The 25550-nt window shown below is 40.3% G+C and overlaps 1 protein-coding gene across 1 annotated transcript; it reads right to left on the reverse strand.

The window, feature by feature from the left end:
- Positions 1-679: 679 nt before the first annotated feature.
- On the reverse strand, positions 680-24881 carry LOC146191249 (MFS-type transporter SLC18B1-like). Its single transcript, XM_084601737.1, has 14 exons — positions 24626-24881; positions 12081-12971; positions 8979-9070; positions 8586-8659; positions 8004-8151; positions 7505-7573; positions 7174-7264; positions 5963-6102; positions 5642-5743; positions 3801-3892; positions 2993-3088; positions 2380-2454; positions 1763-1856; positions 680-1070 (listed from the first exon to the last, which is right to left on the reverse strand). The coding sequence occupies exons 2-14, from the start codon at positions 12934-12936 to the stop codon at positions 885-887; spliced, it is 2115 nt and encodes a 704-aa protein (XP_084457863.1). The 5' UTR covers positions 12937-12971; positions 24626-24881; the 3' UTR covers positions 680-884.
- Between the last annotated feature and the right edge of the window lie 669 nt (positions 24882-25550).

The following is a 25550-nucleotide window of genomic DNA, read 5'->3' on the forward strand; positions in this document are numbered from 1 at the left end:
AGCATTTGATCATACCAAATTTTAAGGAGTAATATAATCTGCACTTTCTTTGCATAGGCAAAAAGTAAATGCAAAAGATAAAATGTTCTAAGCATTCATTATACAGGGGATGCAACACTACCTCATAAGCAGGTACATATAAGATGTCTTCATCTAATGAATTCACATAAGCATTCAGCTGAGCATAAAAATAATTAGAAACACTGGTGCAACAGACTTGGTGCCAGTTAGTGACAAAGCAATTTTGGCTTTCTCTCAAAACTTCCAATAAAATAAGCCACTGGTGCCCATAGTGGAGTAACAAACAATTAGTACCAAGCGGCGCAGTGATTGCGTGAAGCTTCACTTCGCGTTATGTGAAGTGATGCACTGGGCTAAACACAGCTTCTGATGACGTGCTAATGTTAATAATGATAGCATTGTCTATGCACTTATGCAAAGGCACTTACAAGTAGCCTTGACATGAATATTAAATGGTTTTCTTCTTGACAGAAACTACTTTTACAATATCACGGCAAATACAGCAATATGCACTGCATCAACTGGAGGCAGTGGCCTGGTTAGCATGATAACCATCAGTTACCGCAGCCCGTAGATAGAGGCCTGAAACTAAGTCTGCACGGCTACAGTGCACTTTTTAACAGCAGGTCACGCATATATATCGAAGAGTTTTCATGGCTTCTGCAATATTCTGCAATTCAGCTATTGATTTAATGAGTCTTCTTAAAACATTGTTTCAAATCATTTCCTTTTTTTTTTTTTTTTTTTCACGCCCTTGTCTAGGGCCAAGACCAGCTACCTCCTCCTACAGCAAGGACCACAAAATTGTTGCTTTCAAATGATATGCTCCTTTTCTGAAACATGCCCTGTGGCATAAAGACAAGCTAGAGAGAGCTATAATGCACATCCTTCTTCTTTTTCCCAAGAAGTGCCGTTGTCTCGCCAAGTGGTTCAGAGACAACGCTGTCGCTTTCCTCGACACTGCTGCATGAAGAGGGTGGACCCTTGTGCCAGAAGGACTCTGGTTCAGTTCGCGATGCACAGCACCAGTAGAGGGTTGCTATGAAGGCCTGGAAGCACATAAAAAAATTCTTATCACAGCTTTATTTTGTCCATCGTCCAAACCAACTCTCCAGTACGATAGGAAAAAATACGACTACCTTGCATAGGTTGCGTTGTGAGTAAATATTACATAGTGGTAAAAGTGTTGTATACAAGTACTTTAAAAATTTAAGATAGCACTGCCTACTTATTGCCAAGGTGCAAAATTTCTGTTTCAACTTGTTACGATACCAAGTGCGTGACAGATGTTCAAGGCTGCAAGGATTTGTTCTGCACTGTACACTAACTTAACTGCTCTGTGCTCTACACAAGTTGAGAGCAGGCTTCTCTATACAGTGCTGGAGGAACGTGATGATGTATACAAACTGTCATTCTTGCACCGGTTAGTTCTTTCTCTGGGGCAATTAGGTGCTCTTGCCTTTATCACTCGCGCTGTCAGCAAGAAATGAAATGCGAACTACAGAACTGGAGTGGTAGCACAAAACAAAAATATTAGTTCTTGGAGAAGAAATGCGAGTTTTATTAGCATTCTATTAACTCTTCTAAAGGGCACTGTTTGCCCCTTGAAAATGAAGCCAACCTGCTTTAGTATTTAGCCTTTTCCAGCTCTTTTCATTTGTCAATCTCGTTTCAGGTCTTGCATTTCATTTGTTGCCGATAGACCACTGGGTGTAATGAAGTAGATTGTTTATAACTATACCGTTAACAGAGACCCTCCTGCTACAACTGTGCTGGCCCATGGAAACCCAATCACATCCAGCAGGACGCCTCCCACCGATGGACCGATGACTTCGCTGCAATGAAGTACGCCACAGGAATGTGAGCAGGTAGCACTTCTCTCTGTTTGGAAATGCTATTTGGAAGACATTGTGCGAAAGGTATAACTGCGAACAAAACAAGCATTCATATTGTGTACGAGAAAGGATGAACAGTCATTTCACAGAACCACTTCACTCGTCTCAGTTTATGCATAAAATTTATGTGAATTTTGATCATTGTGTGCACCACTTGTGCAATAGTGGACAACTCCTTGGAAAATGCTGCAAGGCAAGCTCGGAAACTTGTTAAGAGTTGCGATGCTCCAAATGCACAATCGTTAAGCTGCTCATGCTTACTGTAAAAAGTTTTAGCTCGTGGGCACGAACTGGTACCTGGTAGTAAAGAAAAGTAGGAGTTGATGTATACAAGATTTAGGAATGAGCTGCGGAAACTATATGCTTTGGTCTTATGCATTTAAACACTTAAGGGAGAATATTCTTGTGCGAGCACAAGTATGCAGGGATGGCTACCTAAGCCTAAAGTGGCTACCTAACATACCCCAAGGAGTACATGGAATTCCACCAGCCAGACACAAGTGCATATGTGCCAATGTCCTCCTCCATGCCACCAGAACTGCAAAAAAAGAAAACAAAGACAGCAAAAAGTTAAGCTGGGCTCTGAAAACATCTGATCTGAACTCAAGGTTATAATAAATAATAGCAAGACATGGCACTGTGTAGTCTTTGCAACTTAGGGGCACATAGTTTATGCTGACTTTAATGGGCAAACACTACTGCCCATTATGTTCACTTGGCATGCAAGCCAAATTACAACTTGTGGCTCCACAAAGAAATAACGATGCACAGAAAGTGTACACAATGCTCTAAACATTTTATTTATATATATATATATATATATATATATATATATATATATATATATATATATATATATATATATATATATGCGTGTGTGTGTGTGTGTATGTGTGTGTGCGTGCCTGTGTGTGTGTGTGTGTGTGTTGATCATTTTCTTTGGGCAAAACATGATTGTCTCATGTTTAGACTGCTTCTTTGGCCATACACAAAATGAAGCTTCACAGGCAAGGAAAAAAAAAAAAAAAAAGCCACGGACTTGAAGTGGTTCCTGCCAATCTGGAGGCAGTACTCACGTGGCAGCTCGAATCATGCTCTCCATTGTGGGCACATAGGCAAAGGCAAAGGAGGCCCCCAGAACAGCCACCGTGGCCAGGGTGGCCCAAAGGTTACTGAAATAAAAGTGCATGCAGAATAGCAATGTTGAAGACATAGGCAGCATACTATGTGGTGGGTAGATGTACAGGAAAATAGACGCCCTCCTTCTAATTCTGCTTTTCTTCTTTCAAAGCAATCTCTGCTGGATTTTATCACTTAATGACTACCATGTAATTATCAGAAATTGCATGACTTGTGGCAGTACAGAAGAAGTTGCTGCGATTTCTGTCAATGCTCTTGATGCTCAAACGCCAAGTGTTACCATATTCTCCTCACCCAGAACACTGTTTATGTCTAAGCTCATTGAGAGGAGGAGGAGGGGGGGGGGGGGGGGGGGCTGTTTAATGAAAATAATTCTAGTCTATTTAAAACATTCTTTGAGTGGCGATATAAATTTGAAATTACTACCCTGAAATCAATGTCGGCCTTAATTTTTATATTCATTTAGTTAGTTGTAAATTAAAGAAACTTTGATCACGAGAAGCAGGAAACGTGCACATAAGGAAGTTTGTGAAAGCAACTCTCGAAGACTGACAACTGCTATTCAGATACATAATTAGTTCATTGAAACAACCTTGTTTTAAATGCCTTCTTTGTGACACTGGGTCGGGCGCAAGGCAGCGTGCCATGTTGCAAGTGTGAGAAAAAAAACAAAACACTGACAAGCTCACTCTTGAGGAAAATGTGTATGTTCAGTTCCATGTTCACAATCGCAACGCTACTCACCTTGGAATACCCAAGAATGGTGCTGGCCCCATCATCATCTGGGCTGCCGCCATGATGATTAAGCCGATAATCATTATTGGGATGCGTTGCTCCTGCACGTGTAGAAGCATTTTAGCTCACATCTTTCTTTGGGCATAAAGTACTTGCGGACAGAATAACAAGCCCCAAATACAGCTTTAGCATAGCCCCGCTGCTCTTGTAGAGTCACGCAAAGTCTGACAGCTCCTGCAGCATTATTCATCGATCATCACGTTAAAATCGATCATCACGGCCGAATTTTCGTAGCCTTGCACATAGAGAGGGTGGATTTGAAGAGCAACTGATGAAGTTTTAGAATTTCGTGAGCTTGAAGGGGTCGAATGTGTGAGCTCTGGAGGCAAAGTGTGGGAATTGCTGGCATTTCAAGTGGTGATGCAACTGCCAATGAAAGCCTCGAAAGTATTCAGGCTTCTTTGCACCATGTGTCAGCCATCAGTAGCTGGTGGGGGAGTCTCATGATGACGTCATCTGCAGTGTTCGCTTATGAAACCACAACACTTTCTACGTACGGGAAGGGTTGGCCGATGTCGCCATGGAAGGTATACTTTTTAGTGTGACAGCAATAAAGGAAGTTTGGCATTGTCAGCTTCGTGAGATCATGAGCTCATGAAAAATCATGAGCTTGCCTCTGGCAGGTGGTATTGGCTGATGCACTGATTGGTCGGTGAGTTATGTGATGTCACAAGACCATATAACTTGGCCGAGCTGGTACGAGCTGCCAACTCGGGGAGCACCTTTGAAATGGCAGGGTGAGTTTGGAATCGAACCCAGGACCCTTGGATATGCCGGGTGGCCTTCCACATAATGTGATAGGTTATAACTGTACACTAATCAGTATGTGTGAGATAGTAGAGGCACAAATTTAGAGATTAGTGATGAAGCGAGTAGCAGAGTGGATGAATATGATGTACATGATTGAGGATCTGCTAGAGGTGCTGCAGAAGGGAGCCATAACGCAGTCCTGTCATACACTCAAAGGTGGAGCTCAAGTGTACCTCTTTTTTTTTTTTTTTTTGTACATATCTCTCGTGATGTGAAGAAGAATCTAAAGCATAACAGGTAGAAAGAAAAAACTATTGGTTTAAAATGTTCTTATACATTTTTCCTAAATTTCAGAACACAAAACTTCATGTAAACTTTACTAGACAAAGTGCAAAATATAACCTGATTTGCTAAGATTCCCAACCACATACTTTGAACAGTGTGTTCTCATACTGCATACAGAATGACCATTCAACACCTTCAATATATTTCTGCGCGATAACAGTGCTACACAGTACAGTGACCGAAAAGGCAGTTATAAATTGCATAAATGGCAAATATTATATTTCTAGTTTTTTTTTTCTTCTTTGTGCTGTGATGACTGTGCATGTGAATTTAAACAAATCTGAAAGTTCTCGCAGAAGTTTTCAAAGCACAGAAATCTGAAAGACCTTAGTTGCATGCCAGTTTAACCATGGGGCCACAAAGTAGAAAATGTGCGTAGTTCTTCTTGAAACAACTTGCACACATGCCTGGCTGTGCCTCTAGGCAGCTATAAAATTCGATTTTCATGATCTCTGTGCTCTGAAAACTTTTGTGAGAAGCATGTATATTTTTATGCCGCTATGTCTCTGTTGTCAGAATGGGAGCACCTGGCCTGTAGGAACCTTGCAATAGCTCACAAGGTAGTAAGTAAAAAAAAAAAAAAAAAAGAAAAAAAAAGGAAAGAACGGAAACACCTTTCCTGGCACTGCGGTACAGCAGGTGGAATAAAATGTGGGGCTACATTCTAAAGAAACAGGTTTTAAAGTACAACTTACTGTTTTCATACATATTAGGCCGACAAGTGGAGAACATAATGAAAATATGGCAGACATTACTAAGAAGAAGCTGCCAACTATGCTTGTATCCACACCAAACTCCTGAAAAAAAGAAAGGGAAACAAAAAATATTGTTAGCAACAAATAACCCACGTACCCTTTATCGTTTTTAATAAATGGGTTTCATTTATCTGGCAAAGCATAACAAATGACAAGCCAAAGCTAAAATAGGAATGACTAGCAAGAATCACGTGAATTTGCTCACGTGCTTAAAGCATACACCATTGCCATAAACACGTCTTTGAGTACTGCTGACTTTACCTGTCTCATATGGGGCTCCAAAGTTGGCTCAACGAAACCCTGTGATTGAGACCCAATGACCAGAATTATTGAGACAATGATCACTTGTGGTATTCGGAGGAGAGTGAAATATGACTCCGTCCTTGTTTCTTTTGCTTGCACTGTTGATGCAAGTGAGAAATAAAGAAGCATATCCACCGATTAATGTTTAATACATGAATGTTGGTGTAAAAAAACTTCTTTGAGTGTGTTTAAGCTCTTGCTGTGGTATGAGTAATGTGCTCACAGTAACAATTGAAGACGAACAAAAAGTACAAGCGGAAAATAAAAAAAGCAACATGCACATACAGTGCCTGGGCAGTCCTCGTAAACGATCTAACATTGCATTCTCACTTGTAATGGCTATTGTAATGAAATATTTTGCAACACGCCCTCTGCCCATTGCTATTCTCGCAGGCAGCTCTTTGTGGCTATGCATACAACGCCATAGAGCTGATATGCACCAGCTGACTGCGCTGCAGAATATAGTGCCCCTAGAGGTTGCACGGGTCATGATTTGGAATAATATACTACGGAATATATTACGGAATATACGGAATAATATATTACGGAATTATTTGCATAATTGTTTCATCAAGATTATGCTACAATACTAACCAATAGAGTGTTAGTGTAAATAATTTTAACTTTAGTGCAATACACAGTGTGAATGGCAGTGGCTGCACCACCTGTCAGCAATTCCACGAATTCTACTGGGGACTGGTTTCTGTCCGCTTCTGCAATGCGCTTATTTTGGCAATGGACATCACGTGGGTTGTTGATTAGTGGCGAATTTACATTCGCAAAGGCCTTCAGTGGTATAAAGGAACACATTTATGCATAGTTGGGAGGTTGAAAACTAGTAAATCAGTGAAAGGCAGAATTGAAACCAAAACTGTAACTCAGGCCATATATGTGAGTTGCTTGATGTACTAACACTGTGAGGAAAGCCCTGCAATCCATGTTACCAGCCAAATGCCATCTGACAGAGGCATGATTTTTGTGCTAGGGATGTTGTTGTTGGCTTTTGAGATATTAGGACATATAATGCTTTGACAATAATAAAAGGTGTTCTTGCTCAAAATATTGAAGACTAAAATTACTAAAGGAAGAAAGGAAACTATCAAATTTCTGCAGTTGCAAACATGATGCACAATAGCTCGAGTGGTTGTATAAGTGGTTTCGTTTTATACCTTGAATATCTCTCATGATGAACCAGCACACTGGAAAAGTTAACAAGACACATGAGCCAAGTATGTAAAATGGAAGTCCAAATCCACCAACCTAAAAGAGAAATGAAAGGAAATTCGAGTATTATAATAAGCAACTCCTGGACTTCCACAGAAAATGCATCAATGTTTGAGCTCAGCTAGTCGTATGTAAAGTTACATGCTTGTCTGACATAATCATAACATTTTTCAGTGAATTTTTATGGGTATTTATTGGATCATTAATTTTCAGGCACCATACTTTGATGCCACGGATACAAGATTGCCTTGATGTAGAGAACTGAAGATCACTTACGCTGTACAGAGCACCACCCAATGCAGGGCCAATACTCATTCCAACTCCAACAGATGTCTCAATGATGCCCTAAAATGATAGATTCATTATGGTTGACAAACAGGTATAAAAAAGCGTAGGACGTCACCACCCTGTAAACATTTTTACCTGGAATCCTGTAATTGCTAATAACTGGACCTGCTATTAGAGAGTTTTAGTTTACTGTGATCCGCTACCGTGATCTGCCACCACACATTCCATTATGCATGCCCAGATCCCCTTGCTGCCGATAGATGGCGCCACATAGTGGATGTCGGCACATAGACCTGCTGCGTCGGAACCAATCAGCTTGTGCACCCCACCCACGCGCGGTAGAGTGTCACGGTATACTATAAATCTTTCTGTTAGCACCAAAAATAGAAAATTGTTTCTGAGAAAAATGGGCATGCACAGGAAAGCTACACTATGGCACATTGAAGGGGCTTGAGTAGGCAAACTACTAACAGTATTCTGCACTTACGAAGACTGTACTGATGTGTTCTGGGTACACGTGAAGGACTATTGAGTATGATGCCGTAGAAAAGCCTGCAGCTCCGATTGCTTCTAGAATCCTCACGAGAAATGACATCGCAGTGAAGACCATGGTGTCTTCGGACATGTCGAGCAGACTGCATAAGAACAATGCAATGCAAACTAAAATGCCCACTTCAAGCCAGCATGCTCAAGCCAAAGTGTACAGCTACAGGAAGGCCAACTTCAATAAAGTGTTGCAAGTACAAAGTGAATTAGAAAGAACTTTGCACTTATGATTCACTTTGAAATGTCTTCTTTTGTGATAACATTTGACGCTTAATTCTTTGTCCCTCTAATTTTTGTGCTTATAGTACCTCTGACACAAAGTGCGGCACCAACTTTATCTTATGAAAATTGAAGTATGTTTTGCTTTGGCTGGCAGAAAAAAAAGGAGGGGAATGTTGACAACATAACTAGGACCAAACATTGTTTGCTCTTTGTCAAATTGTGTGTCGGGCATGTCCAATAACTTTCAAACTTTGCTGCACATTCAGTCTTTCGAGTGTCAAAAGAAAAGGAAAATGCTTACCCAAACAAAATATTCGCTCCTCCGGCACACAAGATGCCAGTGAAGAATATTAGCTTTGCTCCTAGAATGGGAACCTGGAAGTATAGTGCTCTGTCTTATTGAACAAGGTGGTAATACAAACAATGCCTTCCACTAGCAGGACTGCCTAAGTTAGTTCCAGACTACTTCACTGTGAAAGATCAAGTGGTAGATCTATTATATCGTTATCCAGCAATTCACAAAGGTAAAAGAAATAAAGCATGTAAAACAGGGAGCGATCTGTGCTAAAGAAATAAGTAAACCACTAAAAGTAAATAAGGGTCTGAAATTCAAAGCCCAACATGTCAACACAAATTTGGCAAATCCAGCTAGGCATTACTGGTGGTATTAATCGAAACTTTTCTGACAACTCACCAGCTTTCCAAAGATGGGTGCAAACACCATCATTGTCAAAGCATAAACACTGAAAACAAATCCAGACACAGCTTCACGCATTCCCTTGTATGCTGCCTGCAAGCAAAAAAATTTTTTTTTTTTAGCATTTCCGATACACTGCAAGTTTGCACAGCACTATTCTTAGGCATATAAATGCATTTTTAAAGAAGACACAAGGACCTTATGAATAAGACTTGTCATTCAGAGATGAACGACTTTAGCTGTAGCCAGCAAACAGTAAGGAGCTGTTCACCAAAATATTAAAATCTTCTCCCACAATTATACTTTTGTTTGAGCTGACAATAAGTATTCTAGTGCATTTAAATTGAACCATGAGATCTTGGGCCTAGAGGTGATGAAGTTTTTTAGCTGAAAAGAGTACTGCTGTATACGAGACCTTATTTCAATGAATTCAAACTAATTTAATTGTCCTTGATGCCATTCCTGTGAGGCACTTTTGCAATACCCACTGTTGCTCTTTCTTATATTCCTTTGCACCTGTCAGCCTCAGTTGTCCTCCTACACCAGGGACATATCCATTCCCAAGTGCTCTATCCTCCTTTCTCATTCCTTCTCACACTTGCAGTTACACCATCACCACCATTTCTCAATTCAGGAACAGCAGTCAGACAGGCACAGCAAGGTTCCCAGCAGATGTTTTCAGTAATGACTGAGTAGTATTGTGAATGAGGCTGTGTAAGCAACTGCTAATCTCAGAGCTAATGGGTGGAGAAAAAGGCTCATCAAAGAGATCCAGGCTCCATTTTTTTTTTCTCCTTTTTCTCGCAACGATGTGCAGGACCTTAGTAACAAGAGGACCAGAAAAGATGTACTGAAGTCCTCTTGTAACACTGGTCAGCACGCTCAAGCCTTCTTCCCTTCCCTTGTTCAAGAGCTGCACACTATGTATTAAAGAGCGATTTTTACTTTTTCTGTTTTATGTGTGACAGGTGCAATATATGTCTATGGAGCATTCAGCTTGATTCCAGTGGGTTCATTCTTTTTTTGTTTTGTGGCAAATTTTTGACAGCACTTCCCACATTAGTATTAGTAAGCATATTATATGGCAGCTGGCACATCATCCTCATTAAAATTTCATGCACTTTGCTTAAGAATATAAAGAAAGCCTAGTTATAAGTTTATTTAACATTAAGGTATTTTCTTAGAAGTAGACCCTGAATATGGGAGTAAATTTTTTCGGTCTTCAGCTGCAAAGATGCGAGAAAAATATTCAGCTTCTCTTTGTAACTATATTACTGCTTTCCAGTAAGCATTAACGGCAGTGCTCACTGTTTATATCAAATAAAAGTGTCATACGAAGGGACAACACCTAGAGGCTTTGCCGATGCCGCCCGACACTGGTAGAAGAGAGATCATTCGTTCATTGGTGCACTGAAGCGAATTCTGAATTTGTGTTTTAATCGCAGGATTCAAGGCTACCAGTTCTGAGCAATTAATTTAGTAAACTTTGAATGACTGCCCTATGTGGCTGATTTTTCTACTCGAATCGGATAAAACATCTCGACTCCTGCCTTTTTTTTCAACTCACCACGGAGGGTAGGAAGAAGTAACTCAACACACGTAGTGTGTTTCAGGCAATCTTTTGGGCATTTGCCACTTTGCCTTTGGCGGTGTAATACGCAGAGTGATTGTGTGAACATGGTCCACTTGTTTCGGGCTTATTGTTATGTTGATACATTCTCCAAGCCACTAAGAAGTAGCAGTTCAATCAAAATATTATTTACTTTGTGTCCAAATCAATAATAACGATTACTTTGGTTGTATTCATGGATTAGAGTATTTTTATTAACCACCGCAAAGTGATGAGTTTGAGTCTGGCGAAAAAGTACATTTGTATTTTAATTTCTGTGAGTTTAATTTTTACCTATATTGTCTGCAACTAAGGCAATTCATTTATGGAACCCAACGAACAAAATAATGGTGTTTGAGTAATTTTCCAGAAATTTTTAGTGCATCTTAATCCTTTCACTGCCAAGCCCGAGGTAACTCATGCTGCCACATATGCATCCCCCTTGCCAATCACAAGTATATTCGTTTTGGCTTTCTTCCTGCCACTCCCAAAACTGTTGACATAAAATAAATGATGCAATCATGTGTTACCATAAATGGAGAGGCCACATAAGTTGATATATGTAACTTGTAGAGTAAATTTTAAGCAACGGCAGCAGCGCATGTATCTACATTCACATCACTTCGTTTTCATTTTTGCACAGCAGCCATGGCAAGGCAGTGCGCCACGTGCGTCCGCACTTTGACGGACAAAAACAGCTGCGAAGGGAATCTAGCTATCTGTGTTCTAGCTACCAGGAGCCGCAATGTGTGGTGCTTTGTTTTGAAGAATATCACACTAAAAAAAATTTAGCGCTAAGGACATCCTAATTAGCAAATAATTATTTTGTTAATTAGTTGTCAATTTCTCTGTGATTGGTAAAACTTAGTTCTATATAATGATACTGAATAAAAATGTTTACATTTGCTTGCAGCTTCAAAGTGCCTTATTAGCATAATATTGCCACAAAATTAACGTGAAAAAAAAAAAAAAAAACTAGCAGGGAGTGTGCAGCACAGTGAAAAATTCGATCAGTGAAAGAGTTAAAGAAGTTAATTTCCAATAATTCAAGATTAAGTTCTCCCAGTGAAGCAAGACTAACATTTCCGCCTCCAACAAAAATCTCTCATATTCTTCAGCAAGTTAACTTAAATTTGAATATTCTTGCTCATTTGGGAGGAGGGAATACAAAGAAAATCTGTCCATTGCGAAGTAGCAGCGAGTATCACTTCTTCACATATTCATGCATTCGCCATGCTCTTTAAGTTATGTTAGTCAATTTGGCACGAACAGGAACTGAAGGCATTAGAAGAGAGGCTCCGACAGCTAAGCACCCAAATAAAATACAAGATGCTGAAATTGCAGTGTACCATCCTGCTTCTTTAAAGGAAAAAAGAAATAATGTAACAGGCACAACAAGAAATGTATACCCAACTGGAAGACTTCCAGTGTGTTACGTATGTGAGCTGCCTTGTAGCTGGAGTAAAAAAGATGCAAGAGAAAAATGCAACTTGCCTCTTGTGGGTAGAATGGTGCAATTACAGAATAGCTGATGTAGCTTGTAAAGTTGACTAAACAAAGACAGAATAGAGTCAGCTTCTGGCTTTTTGATAGACGAAACTTTGCTGCTCCATGCGTGGACAACAGAGACACGACTGACAGCGTCCGTGACCGCATCATAGGTCCACGATGATGATGAGGCCGTTTTGAAAAATCATTATCTCCAGAACTTTGTCTGGCAGGCACCGAAACGCACTCCATAGATTTTGAAAAAACAGCATCGAGATCAATACCCTTCACTGCATTTGAAGAGTTGCAGAGTTCGGTATCTGATGCACTGCGCTCTAGTACAGTTGGCTCGCTCTGAGGGACTGGGTGGCCTTCCACTTCAATTACCACTTCGATTTCATTTGTAGGGTGCTGACCTCTTGAAGGAGGTGTGGCATCTATGTCTTGTGCTTGTGCACGCTCTTGCAATGGTGAAGCATCCTGCGGTTCATGTTGGTCTGCTGTCTGTGATGAACTTTGCCGGTTCGTGTTTGGTTCACTTACTGGTCTGTTGCCTTCAACTGCAGTATAAGCATCTTCCTGGCCACTTCCATTACTGTCAACCTGAACTTGCTGTTGAAAAGAGGTCAACTCCGGCTTTAACCTGCTTTCACTATGAAACTCTGGAGGTGAAATATCTGTGGCATCTGGTTCCTGCATAGTAGTCCCTTCGGGTGTGCTCTGGTGGTTACCCAAGTTGCCGGACGTAGTAGTCAGTTGCTTTTCGTTTCCTTCAGCAGTGCCTGATGGCGTGGAAGTACCCTCAACATTCTGGGTCTCTTGAATTTTCTGAACAGTGTCTCCCGTCGCTCCATCCATGTCCAAGAGAGAACCATTGGCAGTTCAAGAAGTTACTGAAAAAATGAAAGACAAAAACACTTACGCACACACCAGCATAACGCTACCAAGAATATTCTGTGCTGTTGCAAAGTTTCTCCTAGTTACAGTTGAATTTAGTTAAGGCACGGTTTTATGACAAAGTGCACTAAGTACTGAAAAATTTATTACTGTATAAAACAAGCAGTAACATCAATTGTTGGCACTTCTTGCCATTTTGGCCCTGAAGTTAAGAGTCACATAACAAAGTGAAATATTCATGTTTCTCATAGTGAAGAAGACTTGAGACAAAATCTTATGGTTCCCAATCACTCTGCTGGCTGTTTTGGAGAAGCCCTCCACTAATTTGCAAATTCAGACTTTTTGAAATAAAAAAATTACTTTTTCAGTGCAATGCTATCGTTACTAAGGTAATTGCTAATAGAATCGGGGCAACCTTAGACTTCAATCAAATAAAGGACCAAGCCGGTTTTCGGAAAGGATAACGTACTGTCAATCATATCCATACTATCAACCAAGGGACAGAAAAATGCTCGGAATATAACCAAAACCTATACATAGTATTCATTGATTACGAAAAAGCATTTTACTCGGTAAAAACCTCAGTAGTCATGCGGGAATCACGAAATCGGGGTATAGACGAGCCATATATATGTAAGTACTGAAAGATACCTATAGGTACTGCACAGCAACCATAGTTCTGCATAAAGAAAGTGACAAAATTCACATAAAGAATGGTCTTTCAAGGAGGCACGATTTCTCCAGTACTATTCACAGCTTGCTTATAGAGGAAGTATTCAGGGACTTAGAATGGGAGCAGTTGGGGATAAGAGTAGATGGAGAATACCTCAGTAATCTGCGATTCGCTGATGACATTGCCTTGCAAAGTAACTTAGGGGATGAACTGCAAAGAGTGATTGATGACCTAGACAGGAAAAGCAGAAAAGTGGGCTTGAAAATCAATATGCAGAAGACTAAGGTAATGTTCAACAGCCTAGGGAAGGAACAGCAGTGTACAACAGGTAGTGAAACACTGGAAGTGGTAGGCGAATATGTATACTTAGGACAGGCAGTAACCGCAGATCCGGACCATGAAAGGGAAATGACGAAAATAATAAGATTAGGATGGAGCGCATTTGGCAAGTATTTGCAGATTATGACTAGCAGCTTACCGGTATTGCTCAAGAGGAAAGTATACAACAGTTGCATCTTACCAGTGCTCACCTATGGACGAGGCTAACGAAAAGGGTACTACTTGAGTTGAGGACAGCGCAGAGAGCTATGAACGCAAAATGGTAGGTGTAACGTTAAGAGATAGGAAGCGTGCAGAGTGGGTCAGAGAAATAACTCGAGTTGACATTCTAGTGGAAATCAAAAAGAAGAAATGGGTATCATGTAGTGCGTAAAGGGGATAACCTATGGTAGCAAAGAGTAACAAATCAGATTCCAAGGAAAGGAAAGCGTAGCAGGGGGCAGCAGAAAATTAGGTGGGCAGATCAGATTAAGAAGTTCGCAGGGGTCAAGTGGATGCAGCTAGCACAGGACTGGGTTAGTTGGAGTAATATGGGTGAGAACTTTGCCCTGCAATGGGTATAATTCGACTGATGATGGTGATGTTATCTGTGTTGGCAGACATCAGAAAATAGGAGAACCATGTTAACTAATAGCTGGTCAACTAAATTCTAATAGTTAAGCTCGTAACTAATAAAGATAGCTTTCAGTTGCAATTGAAGGGTCGTAAGCTAATCATTATTAATTACCATATCAGTTTCTAAAATTTCGAAAACACTATTACCTTCAGCTCAACAAATTTTGGACATTTCTGATGGAGTTTGCAGGCGTGTGCACAGGAACATTCATGAAATCATGTCACTCCATCCCACATATGTCAAGTGATTGTCTCTGCACTCATACTGCAGTCCTGAAGTTTGGGCAGCGCAGAGAAGATCACGTGGCACATGTGCAGTGAAGCGACATGACTTTATAGATGTTGCTGTGCACACACTTGCAAGTCCCGCTAAAAATTTCCAAAATTTGTAGAGTGACTATGGCAAAGGCAATAGCATTTTCGAAATTTTATAAACTGATATAGCTATAACTAGTGGCTAGCCACAAGCCCCCATTGCAGTAACTATTAGAATTTATTTAACCAGCTTACTATTAATGCTGCTTTCCTGTTAGATTCTGTTTTCCACCAAAAACGATAGCACTTTAATTTGGGCTAGTTGGTGAATAACCATTATAAATGGAATACAACAGCGCAAGAAAGTAAGTACAAGAACACACAAAAAAACGGGACAGGCACCTGTCTTGCACTACATTCAGTCTTTTGCAGTCTTTTGTTCCAAAAAGAATTAATTTCAAAAATTAAACATGGGCGTTCCTAAACCAGTTGGTATAAAATGTTTTGCTCATACTAAAACCAGTTATATCTAAAAAAGGTTTAATTAGTGATTAATGAGTTACTACACTCCAGAGCCCAGAGAACAGTTATAAGGCAAGCCATAGTGGAGGGCTGTGGAGTAATTTCAACCGCATCACTGTTCTTTTATGCGGATTGAAAGTGTAGCTTATGAGTATTTTTGCATTCCATCTACATTGCGGTAAATGCAGCTATTGCAGCTGGCAACCGGAGCTGAACAAACACCACATCCACCGAACCACCTTGACAGGATAGGTGACAGGCCTTTATATTAGAATGTTCAGTGGACTTTAATAAAAAAGCCAGAGGCAACAGCTTTGATCTTTTCTCTTTTTTTTTATCACTTCAGATATTTCAACATAAATTTCTAGACTGGGAAAGATACAGGCCTCTTTGTTTTGACCAATGTCGCGATTGCAGCTAGCAGGAAGCACACTGATTCCTACTCAAAGTTGCATAGATGTGTGCTAAACGTTTACTGAACAGTGCATGTAAAACAAATTTCATCCCTTCAGTGTACTATTATCTCATGAAAGCAAATGAAATGCGAACCACATTCCAAAAGGTGCAACTGCCGGCAAGAACATAATGCAGCATACTTGGAGATGATTAGGTTTAGGTTTATGGGGTTCGTCCCAAAGTGACTCAGGTTATCAAGAGCGCAGTGGTGAAGGGATCTGGAAATTTTGACCATCTGGGGTTCTTTAGTTAATGTGCACTGAGATCGCACAGCACATGGGTGGGTGCCTTGCTTCTCGCCTCCATCAAAAAGTGGCCGCCACAGCCAGGATTCGATCCCGCATTCTTTGGCACAGCTGGCAAGCACTCTAACTACTGCACTACTGCGGCAGGGCTTGAAGATGATGAGTTACTATTTTCTAATGCATGTTTGTTTCTGCTCTAAATAGGCACTAGAATTACTCCATATTTCAAGGGCCTCCGTGCTACATTACTGGTGCTTTCGTGAGGCTGCAACCTGCACATATATTGCCGACACTGCCAAACATTCTAGCCCACCGAGCTGGCTTTTCATTATGTGCAGAGTCCAAGCATGTGGCTGTTCAAACATTATGCCCAAGGAGGTTAAGATTCATTCATAAAATTGCGTAGGCGGTTTTCCTTAGTCCAGGATCCCAATGGCTTGAGGTGCTCACCAGATGAAGAGCAATGTTAAGATGACCTCTCAGAGCACTATCTTTTAAGAATACATTTTTTTTTTCTTTTATGTGTCTAGGTTATCAGCAAATATGGGCCCGCACTTAAGGAGAGATGTAATTTCTTTATCAAAGTTAAGGGGAGATGGTCAGACATTTCTGCCATTATTTCTGTTTGTGATCAAGTGAAGCAACTGAAATTTTGCATGGCACTTAGAATATGCATCTAGATGATACTTATATAGTTTCATTAAATAATATTTCGAAGTGTACCGACTGTTTAAAGATAAATTTCAGTATTTTTGCTTTCAATGGTGAACATTTTAGGGCTAACTATAAGGTCTACTTTTTGAGGTTCGTGCCACGCCCACAAAGTTGGCGAACGTAACATTTACCAATTGTGTTTTGTAAGAGCATGGGTAGAATGATCGAGTGATAATTGGATTAGACATGCACTCAGTTTTTCTGTGTTTGCTAGCCAAGTGCAGCCTTCATAGGGCATAAGTGCAACAACACATGGAAGCTGAACCACACGGTATCGGTCTGTTGAGTTAATTCACTTGTAGAGGCACAGGCTAACCTGCAGTAGGTAGCCTAGTTGCAGCCCAATTTTTTTTTTTTTTTTGGTTTCCAGCTGTGTATTTCAGTGTGCTGGGAAGTACACTCTTAGGATGCCAAGCCAAGCCAAGCAACGGAATTGTCTGTGTCGTCACTCCAAAATGACAAGCTATTTCGTGATATCATTAATGCGAATTTATTATTAGCTGCTGCCGTAACAACCTGTACCCTGGCATCAGTCATCTGTGGTTGCCATAGCAACCACTAAGACCATAGCAATGCCTATTTGAAGCTTGCAGCCTCAAAAAATCAAGAGCATGCATATAGCAGGCAGTAGTTGGCAGACGACAAGGCCTGACAATGATTAGTCAGGAGGTAGTTCAAAGCAGCTTAGCTTATGACTGACCATGACCTGACCTTGACCTTTGATTTAACCTTTGGCCTTGACCTAAACCGTGAGCCAAACCTGTACTTCTCAATGTGCTGCCATTGGTGTAACCGGGTTAAGCCTCTCCTAATTTTATTTTGACATTTGGATGTGTTGAATATGTTGTAATGTAGCGGTTGGGAAGGCTGTGCAAAATAGAATCAGAATAGCTTTGTATGATCATATCCTCAAAGCTCTGATCAGAAATTCTGATGAACAATCCTTTGCTCATTGTGTAAATAAAAAAGGACAAAAGAGCATATACATATATATACTATTTGCATAGTCATCACCAGCAGCCTAGCTACGCCCAGTGCAAGATAAAGGCCTCTCTCATATCCTTCCATCCGCCCTTTTGTGGCATGCACGGCAGTATGTACAAATATATGCATAAGAAAGAGAAACGTAAAAACTTGCAATGTATCTGCAGGCTTCTCAGTTTTGACAGTACGCTAAGATTTATACCTCTGCTTTCAGAAGTTCAGGTATGTGACCTTGTCAGTACATACTTCCTGTCTGTGAATTATTTCGTAAACATTTTGTTAACAAATTACATTGCAGCGCACCTGCACTCATGGAACTGATGGAGGCATGCATGCGCTTAGCACATGCATCATCTTATGACATTTCGCAGCCTAACCGCGTGCCGTGCAATATCTGCCTGACGTTGGATAACAGTTTGCGTCTTGTGCAGCAAGAGAGAAAAAAAAGACTCTGCCTTCAGCGCAAAATAAAATGAGAATAAAAAAATGAATTGCTGGAAAAACAAGATTAGATAATACTGTGCAGAATAGCAGCACACAAGGAATTATTTATGACAAAAGCGACATGTTCGGGAGAGTAGCGGTGCCCCACTCTAGCTGTCCATCACTGATGTTACATGCCTTCTACCCTAGAGCTCAAATTTTGGACACCTTGTCACATGCCGCAGCCGCACCTGGAGTGGCTATAGTCGGAGAATTTTTCGCTCCGCATTTCACGTTGCATGAATACCGTATACACATAATTTCCTGCAGCACTCTTGTTAATGACTGCCCCAGATACATTCACTTTCAGTAATTACTATAAGTAAACAAGATTAATGGCCAGAAATAAATAAAACGTGTATATTGAGCAATATTTATTCATTGCCCTGTTTGCATGCGAATCTTCTGAAGAACTCTTTTTCTTTTGTTTCTTTTATTCCTCGTCATTCATCATGCCAACAAGGGCTAGCGTAATTGTACCAGTGGAAACTATATTCATATTGCGTAGTTGAATAAGGTCGTATAAGAAGGATGCAGCATGATGTTGCATTATTGGCCAAGCTATGGGACTCTTGCATGCTTTTTACTGAACCCATGTTTATACCTGTCCCACCTATATGCTAGCAATGTGTTGAGAGAAGATGGGAACCTTCGTGGCAAACATTAGCTTGGGAGATGGTCCTTTAGGATCTATTTCATATGGTGCAAGTTGACCAAGTCATATTTTTCAACTGCATCTATATCCCTTTCTCTTCTCATCTAAGGTTCTTGTCAATTTGTCCACGGCTATTATAGAGGTGTTTTGGGATATTATGCTACACCACATACTATTAAAGTTAATTATCATTTAACCTGCATTTATTCAACTGCAAGAACTATGAAAAAAAAATGATGGATTCCTACGGAATATTTATTTTTTCATGACTGTGTACAAAGGGCATCTATTACTGTTAGCATACCTACTGTCACTGTTTCACAATCTTTTCATGCACTAATTATTACATTCAAGATACATATTTGTATTTAAAAGCAGTGTACTGAAGACAGCAGCTTAATGACCATACATTTTTTTTATTTCTTTGGTTCGAGAATGACTTTTTAAGACCACAGAAAATAAGGGAGATATGTTTAAAAAGTCATGAAGAGGAAAAAGGAAAGAGAAGAGAAATAGCAAACACAGCTTAAAAAGAAAATATTAGAAAAAAATATTTGCATAATACAGCTAGAGGCTTTATATCGCAACAAAACACTTCAATGCAACAGAAGGTGAGCAGTTGATACCAGATATGTGTATTGTTATTATGAATACAGACAAGCTTTTTAATATGGATACATAAACAAACAGTTATGAAGTTAAAACAATAAGTACACATTTGTGGCAGTGTTAAAATCAGTAATAGGTGATATATTTAAGTAAGACATAGAGCGCAATCGCTAACCTCCAGTTCATGTTCAGTGAACATTGTAATTTCTTGCTGCACTGGCATGCTGGCATCGCCGCTTAAAAATTATGGGGTGCAAGTGCATGTCCCATCTATAACTTGTGTATTACGACATACACCTAAACACAATATGATCTAAACGTTCTCTGTCGAAGCCAAGCCATAAAATAAACAAAGTAAAGAGAAGCAGATAAGGCAGGCCACCTAAGATTTTGCACCTTTTGTACTCTCATCGCTGCTCTGGCAGTCCGCTAATAACCCAAGCACCTTTCGGTTTCATTTCATCTCGGGCAAACAAAGGAGGCTACTCTTATAATGCAATGGCCGAGCAACTCACTCTGCTTCAATCCATGCGACATTTGAAGGCTGCCAGCAAATGCGATTCTGTGCACTTTCCTATCAGGCCGGCTGAACTCACCACTTGTGCGTTATCACTGTCCCACCAGAAATATCAGCGGCCAAACAGTGGGCGGAAAGCTGGGGAGCTAGCTGTACGTATATGTACACAGTTTGGCTGAAAGGAGCTCCAGAGTGTGAGCCTTGAGCTAACGCTTCTAGAAACCAAGATTGTAAGGGGTGTGTCAGCAGGGCCCGCAGTGCAAAGAATGCACCGTTTGTCTATTTTGTTTACAACACAGCTCCCCATCATTATTTGTAATGACTTAACTCCATAGCATTTTTAGTTTTTGGAGAATGCTTCACTTTACACTTGTTTCGATACTTGCTGCCACCACTAAGTAATGTTTCCCATGCACTGGCAGTTTTATCTTTTTTTTTCTATGCATTTAAATTCAGATTTGCATTAACCTGGAAGAGTGCCTAAAATAACAGCGGTGCAACATATATATGTACATAAATGAAGTGACAGAACGAACTGATAAAACCACAGTATGAATATGGCCAAAAGTACTAGCATACAGACTTGGGAAGTAGTGTGAAAACATATGCAAGTCTGTAAGCAAGGCATATGTTGTGTGCACTAATGTGTAGGGTATCCTAGATGAGCTAGACTAAGTAGGTCTTGTACAAGAGAGAAACTAAAATTTTAGCTGCGATTAGTTAAATAGTCAACATCAACATACTTAGCTATGGGGAGTGGGTGATTAAACATGCCGAATGAAAACAGTGCCAAAAATAAGATGAGGGAAAAACTGTGGCACACGGGGCACTGATAATAGTGATTGTGTGTACGTGTCACATTTTGCACTGCTTTCTTTAGCATGTCTAACTTATCAGCTGCTTAGGAAGACTTGAAATATGTTATGCTTACAACAAATACATATTTACACTGGAAATACACATGGCATTTCTGAGGGACTTTTCACTTTTATGAGCAAAGCCAGCTCTGTCAGTCTCCTCCATTTTCGTAAAATAAATGTTAGAATAATGTTAAAGTCTTGGTTGAGGCTGAAGAGGTATGTGTTTCATGCTTTAGCTTTGTAACAACTTTTTTCTAGTGCTTCTGTACTTATTAGTAAAATGGGACCCAAAACCGGTTGAAAACACTTCCCTGTTTCTTCTGCAAACCTTGCCATCCTTTGGCCAGTTAGGAATCACTGACTGTAAAATGCCATCACTGCAGTGATATCATTCCTAGTTTAAACAGAGAGGATAAAATGCATTCACAGTCTTAATATCAGACGCTAAATTCATATTTACACTTCTCCGCAATGAGGAATTATGGCAGCAAAATCTGTGCTACTGCAGCCTACATTACTGCCTCATTATGTGGCTCGTAGGGGATTTTTTAAGCGATAGCTTATACAGCTGGTTTGGTCAAAAAGCCATCAGCGCAGTAGTGGTAGTAGTCGGCACTGCGTGTCAGAAATAATCGAGGGCTGTGTAAAAAAAATCGTATCATAGTAATTCATGGTTCTAGTGATTGATGATTGATTGCTATACACCAATCGCGTGTGATAGGCATCACGAGTTAATGAAATCGTTGTAAATAATTTAGTAATTGATGAATTGAAGAAAGGAGAAAAATGGAAAGGGGGGGGGGGGGGTGTTCAGAGGTGTCAAAATGCCCAGAATGAGAAGCCAATGTTTGATCATTCTAATTAAGAAAATTAAGAATGTAACTGATCAATTTGAAATAATGGACAAAATAAAAAAATCAGAAAGAGAGTGGTTAAAAAGTGCCAAATGCTCAGAATGAAAAGCCAATGCTTGATGATCTAATTAAAAAATTTAGAGTAATTGATCAATTAATTGAAATAATTAAATGAATGAAAAATGCATTCAGAAGTGTCAAACTGCTGAGAATGGAAAGCCAATATTTGCTGATGCTAAGTATCAGTCTATTTGAAATAAAAATGTGAAAAAAATCACATATGTGAAACACAATTGCATCATACCCTTAACAACGAAATTTAAATGTCCCTCTAATTTTTTGTGTTGTATAATATGTTTCGTCACAGGCATATTTTCATCTGGCTTGGCAGTTTGGCTTGACAGAACAGCCATGCACTATAACAACTTCGTTCATTCATAAAAGTTGCTCTCTGAGTGATAGTTACTTTGGTTTCACATCTATATAACTTTGGTCATAAAACTGACGCACTTTTGATCTGGAAGAGCATTCCTGACACAAACCTACATATTTATGGAGCTTATACACCAGGAATAGAAGGCAGGACTGGAGGAAAAAAGAAGTGGTAAAATAATGAACACATTAGCTGAAAGCAAACGAAACCTTAAAAAAAAAAAGAAAAAAAAAAACATTCATTACTCTGAGCAGCCACAATTAGTGTTTTGCTGCATATAGTACTGTAACACAGCTCAGTTCTTGCAGGGACGTAATTTTTGGTTTTTTTTTGCGAATTACATAGGTCTCATAAATTATTGATTCCACAAATAATTTGGGCAAGAGCAGCATTAAGGGGCGTATCACACCTACTTTGCAAGTACTTACAAATATTCAAATATTGCGGCTTAGGCGAGTTTGCAAAATATACTAGACCTCATAAAAATAATTTTTTTGTACTAAATAGAAATCTTGCATACCAGCACAAGCTGTAGGTGAGCCGACAGCTAGGGAGAACCTCTTGCCATGGCTTGCAAAAAGCTAATTTTAGTGAAACTTTAACTAATATTTCACAGTTTTTCAGCCACCATTATGTAGTGCCCCTGGATCTAAATATGCACATGGCCTGTTTGTGTGCCACACTATGCATAAAAAAGTTTCTATAGCCTATTACTCAACCATGAAGCAGAAGAGCAACGCAAGGTCATCGGTCTCGCCCTGACAGCTGCCAAGTCCCAAGGGATTCCGGCCTACGGTTAAGGGAATGAATGGGGTTTAGGCTAGAGCCTTCTTCCCTGTCGTTTTTGACGGGTACAAATAGAAGTTATTTCCCTTCTTCTGTAGCCTATTGCTTCAGCTTTGGCCAAACTTGGGACTTGCTGTTGGATTGCCACTTTCCCATTCTTTAATGTGAGATATATGAACATGTGCACATATACATCTTAATATGATACCAACACCTTACTGAACACTTGTGTCACACACAGATGAACACATGAAGATAGTTCGGGGTCTTTTCACATCAGCATAGAGCCTCAAATCTAATATTTGTTTAGAAATGCCATACACACTGCGCAACAGTGAAAGAAATGAATGTGGGTGCCGTGAAGCTAGCAAATGCAACCAGATAATAAATGAGATATCAAGAAGTCGTTACTGGCCTGCTTTCTAAAGTGTGAATTCCAATCCTTGGAAGGGATCCTCCTCATGCACAAGAGCAGTGGAGACAGGTATGACCGACCAGTCTGGTGTGAGACCGCTCAGTGTACTGGACTGTGGTTGATGTAAACGTCTTATCTAGTTATCTCAAGATAGTGCTGTTCAAACTTCCTATGAGTAAGAGCTAGATGGCATGCACCCAAGTGCCAATGATAGGAAATCAGCTTTCCACGATGCCCAAGCATATATACTGAAGGCAAGGCCTGTTATCTCCTGTTAAAACAAGTTTGACTGATGTCTGTGAAAGCTGCCTGTACAGAATGGAAAAAGACTAAATTAGAACAGAATAATCCAAATTGAGCTTAATCTATTTAAACATGCCTAGGGAAATTAATTGTGCGTGAATACTGTCTTTTTCCAGCCGTATCCAATATAAGGGATCAATAATATTTAAATAATATTGACTCCTCGGAATACTCGGTCATCGGTATTAAATGGCATAAATGAAATATAATTGGTATGATAGGTCATAAATAAAAAGCATGCAACGGCACAAAAAATAAGCACCAAACAAAGCATGGGTAACTTTTTCTTTTACTGGAAAGTTAACAGCCTAGTCAAACTCGATCAAAACGCACACACTTTTAGACTATATATATATATATATATATATATATATATATATATATATATATATATATATATATGCGCATGTTAATTCTGTTTTCTGAAACCTGTCGTGGAGTGAATCGGATCTCTGCTCCTGACCAAAGTACTTCAAGAATATTGTGCGGCCGTGCTTTGAGAACCACCCTCCCATTTTATCCAACATAACAGATACTTTTCTTACCATGGCCGTCATTTAAACCAACCAATCGAGAGAGGGAACGTCAATGGCGCCAATTAAGTTTGTTCCAGTTAGCGCCAAAATAAAACCCATTCGTGCCAGTTGAAACCACTGTGCTTTAGTTTAAGGTCTAGAATGAGAACTGGTTAATATCGTGATTTTTTTTTTTTTTTTTTTTTTTTCTGTATTGTGAGACGTTCGTGCACGCGTCTACAATTGTTTCAGACATGCACTCACCGGAACAGATCCTGTCTTAGGCACTGCTTTTCAAGGGAGCGATTAGCTACGCGCACAAGTTGAGTTCTAAAGATAAAAGCCGGCTGACTCGTGCTGTCCACGATCGGTGCAAGTTTCTAGTTGGAGCCGCTGGCTCGACGTATATATAGTTACCTAAATTCGCAGCGGCGTTGTGGTTGTTTGGCCTTTCGACGAGCAGTTTGAAATTCCTCCAGGGCTGGATCATGAGTGCAGTGACGCTGATAGGTACGAGATAAACTGCCGCTTGCAACCGCGCATGTTTTCGAGCTTCTGGTACGCGCGCACGCATCGCACTGATCATGCTGTCTGCTACTTCCGCCATGTCTGCATCATTCGCGCTCTACACCACCGCCATGAGTGTGAAAGCGAAACTGTACGTCCCATTGGTTGTTTAAACTTTCCTATTTTTATTTTTTCGCTTAAAGGGTACCTAGAATAGTGTCAATGTTACTAGTAGAGATGCAACTACTACCACCCTGTTATAGTGCTCTAGAAGATTGGGCAGTGTGTCGACCGCGCCGCGAAATGCATGGGAGCGAGGGGCCGCTTTTGCGATGACGGAGGCGCCGCAGCGCAGAGGGCGCCACCAGCAACTGGTGTGTCAGCCGTCCGGGCGCCCGCGTATGCGCGCTGTGCGGCGGGGCGGATACCGCGCGGACTGTACGTTCTTGTTTGCTTGTGCGTCGTCTCGAGCTGTTCGCGACAAGATTTTACAAATATGCTGGTTACCGGTGCTCAGTACTGTTAGCAATCACCTAATTTATTTTCCATTTTGGCCGTCGGCAACACCTCGGGGAAGTAACATGACAGGAGTTGGCTCCGAAGAAAAAAGCTTGGAGAGGGCCGGCGTACGACTCGCACAGCACGCTTCACTCGCCGTACAACTTGCTTTAGCATTCCTAAAGTACCTAATTCACGTCCAGAAATGTAGTCGTTTTGAAAAGAGGGCTGTGTGGAGGCAGGATGTATGAAGAAGTGAAACATACAACACGTGCGTTTGAGCGCTGTCTAAAACTGGTCACAGTAACCCCATTATCAAAACAGTCCAAAATGGTAT

Source organism: Amblyomma maculatum, chromosome 4 (genome assembly GCF_055883805.1).
Source record: "Amblyomma maculatum isolate TAMU_Amacu chromosome 4, ASM5588380v1, whole genome shotgun sequence".
NCBI lineage: Eukaryota > Metazoa > Arthropoda > Arachnida > Ixodida > Ixodidae > Amblyomma > Amblyomma maculatum.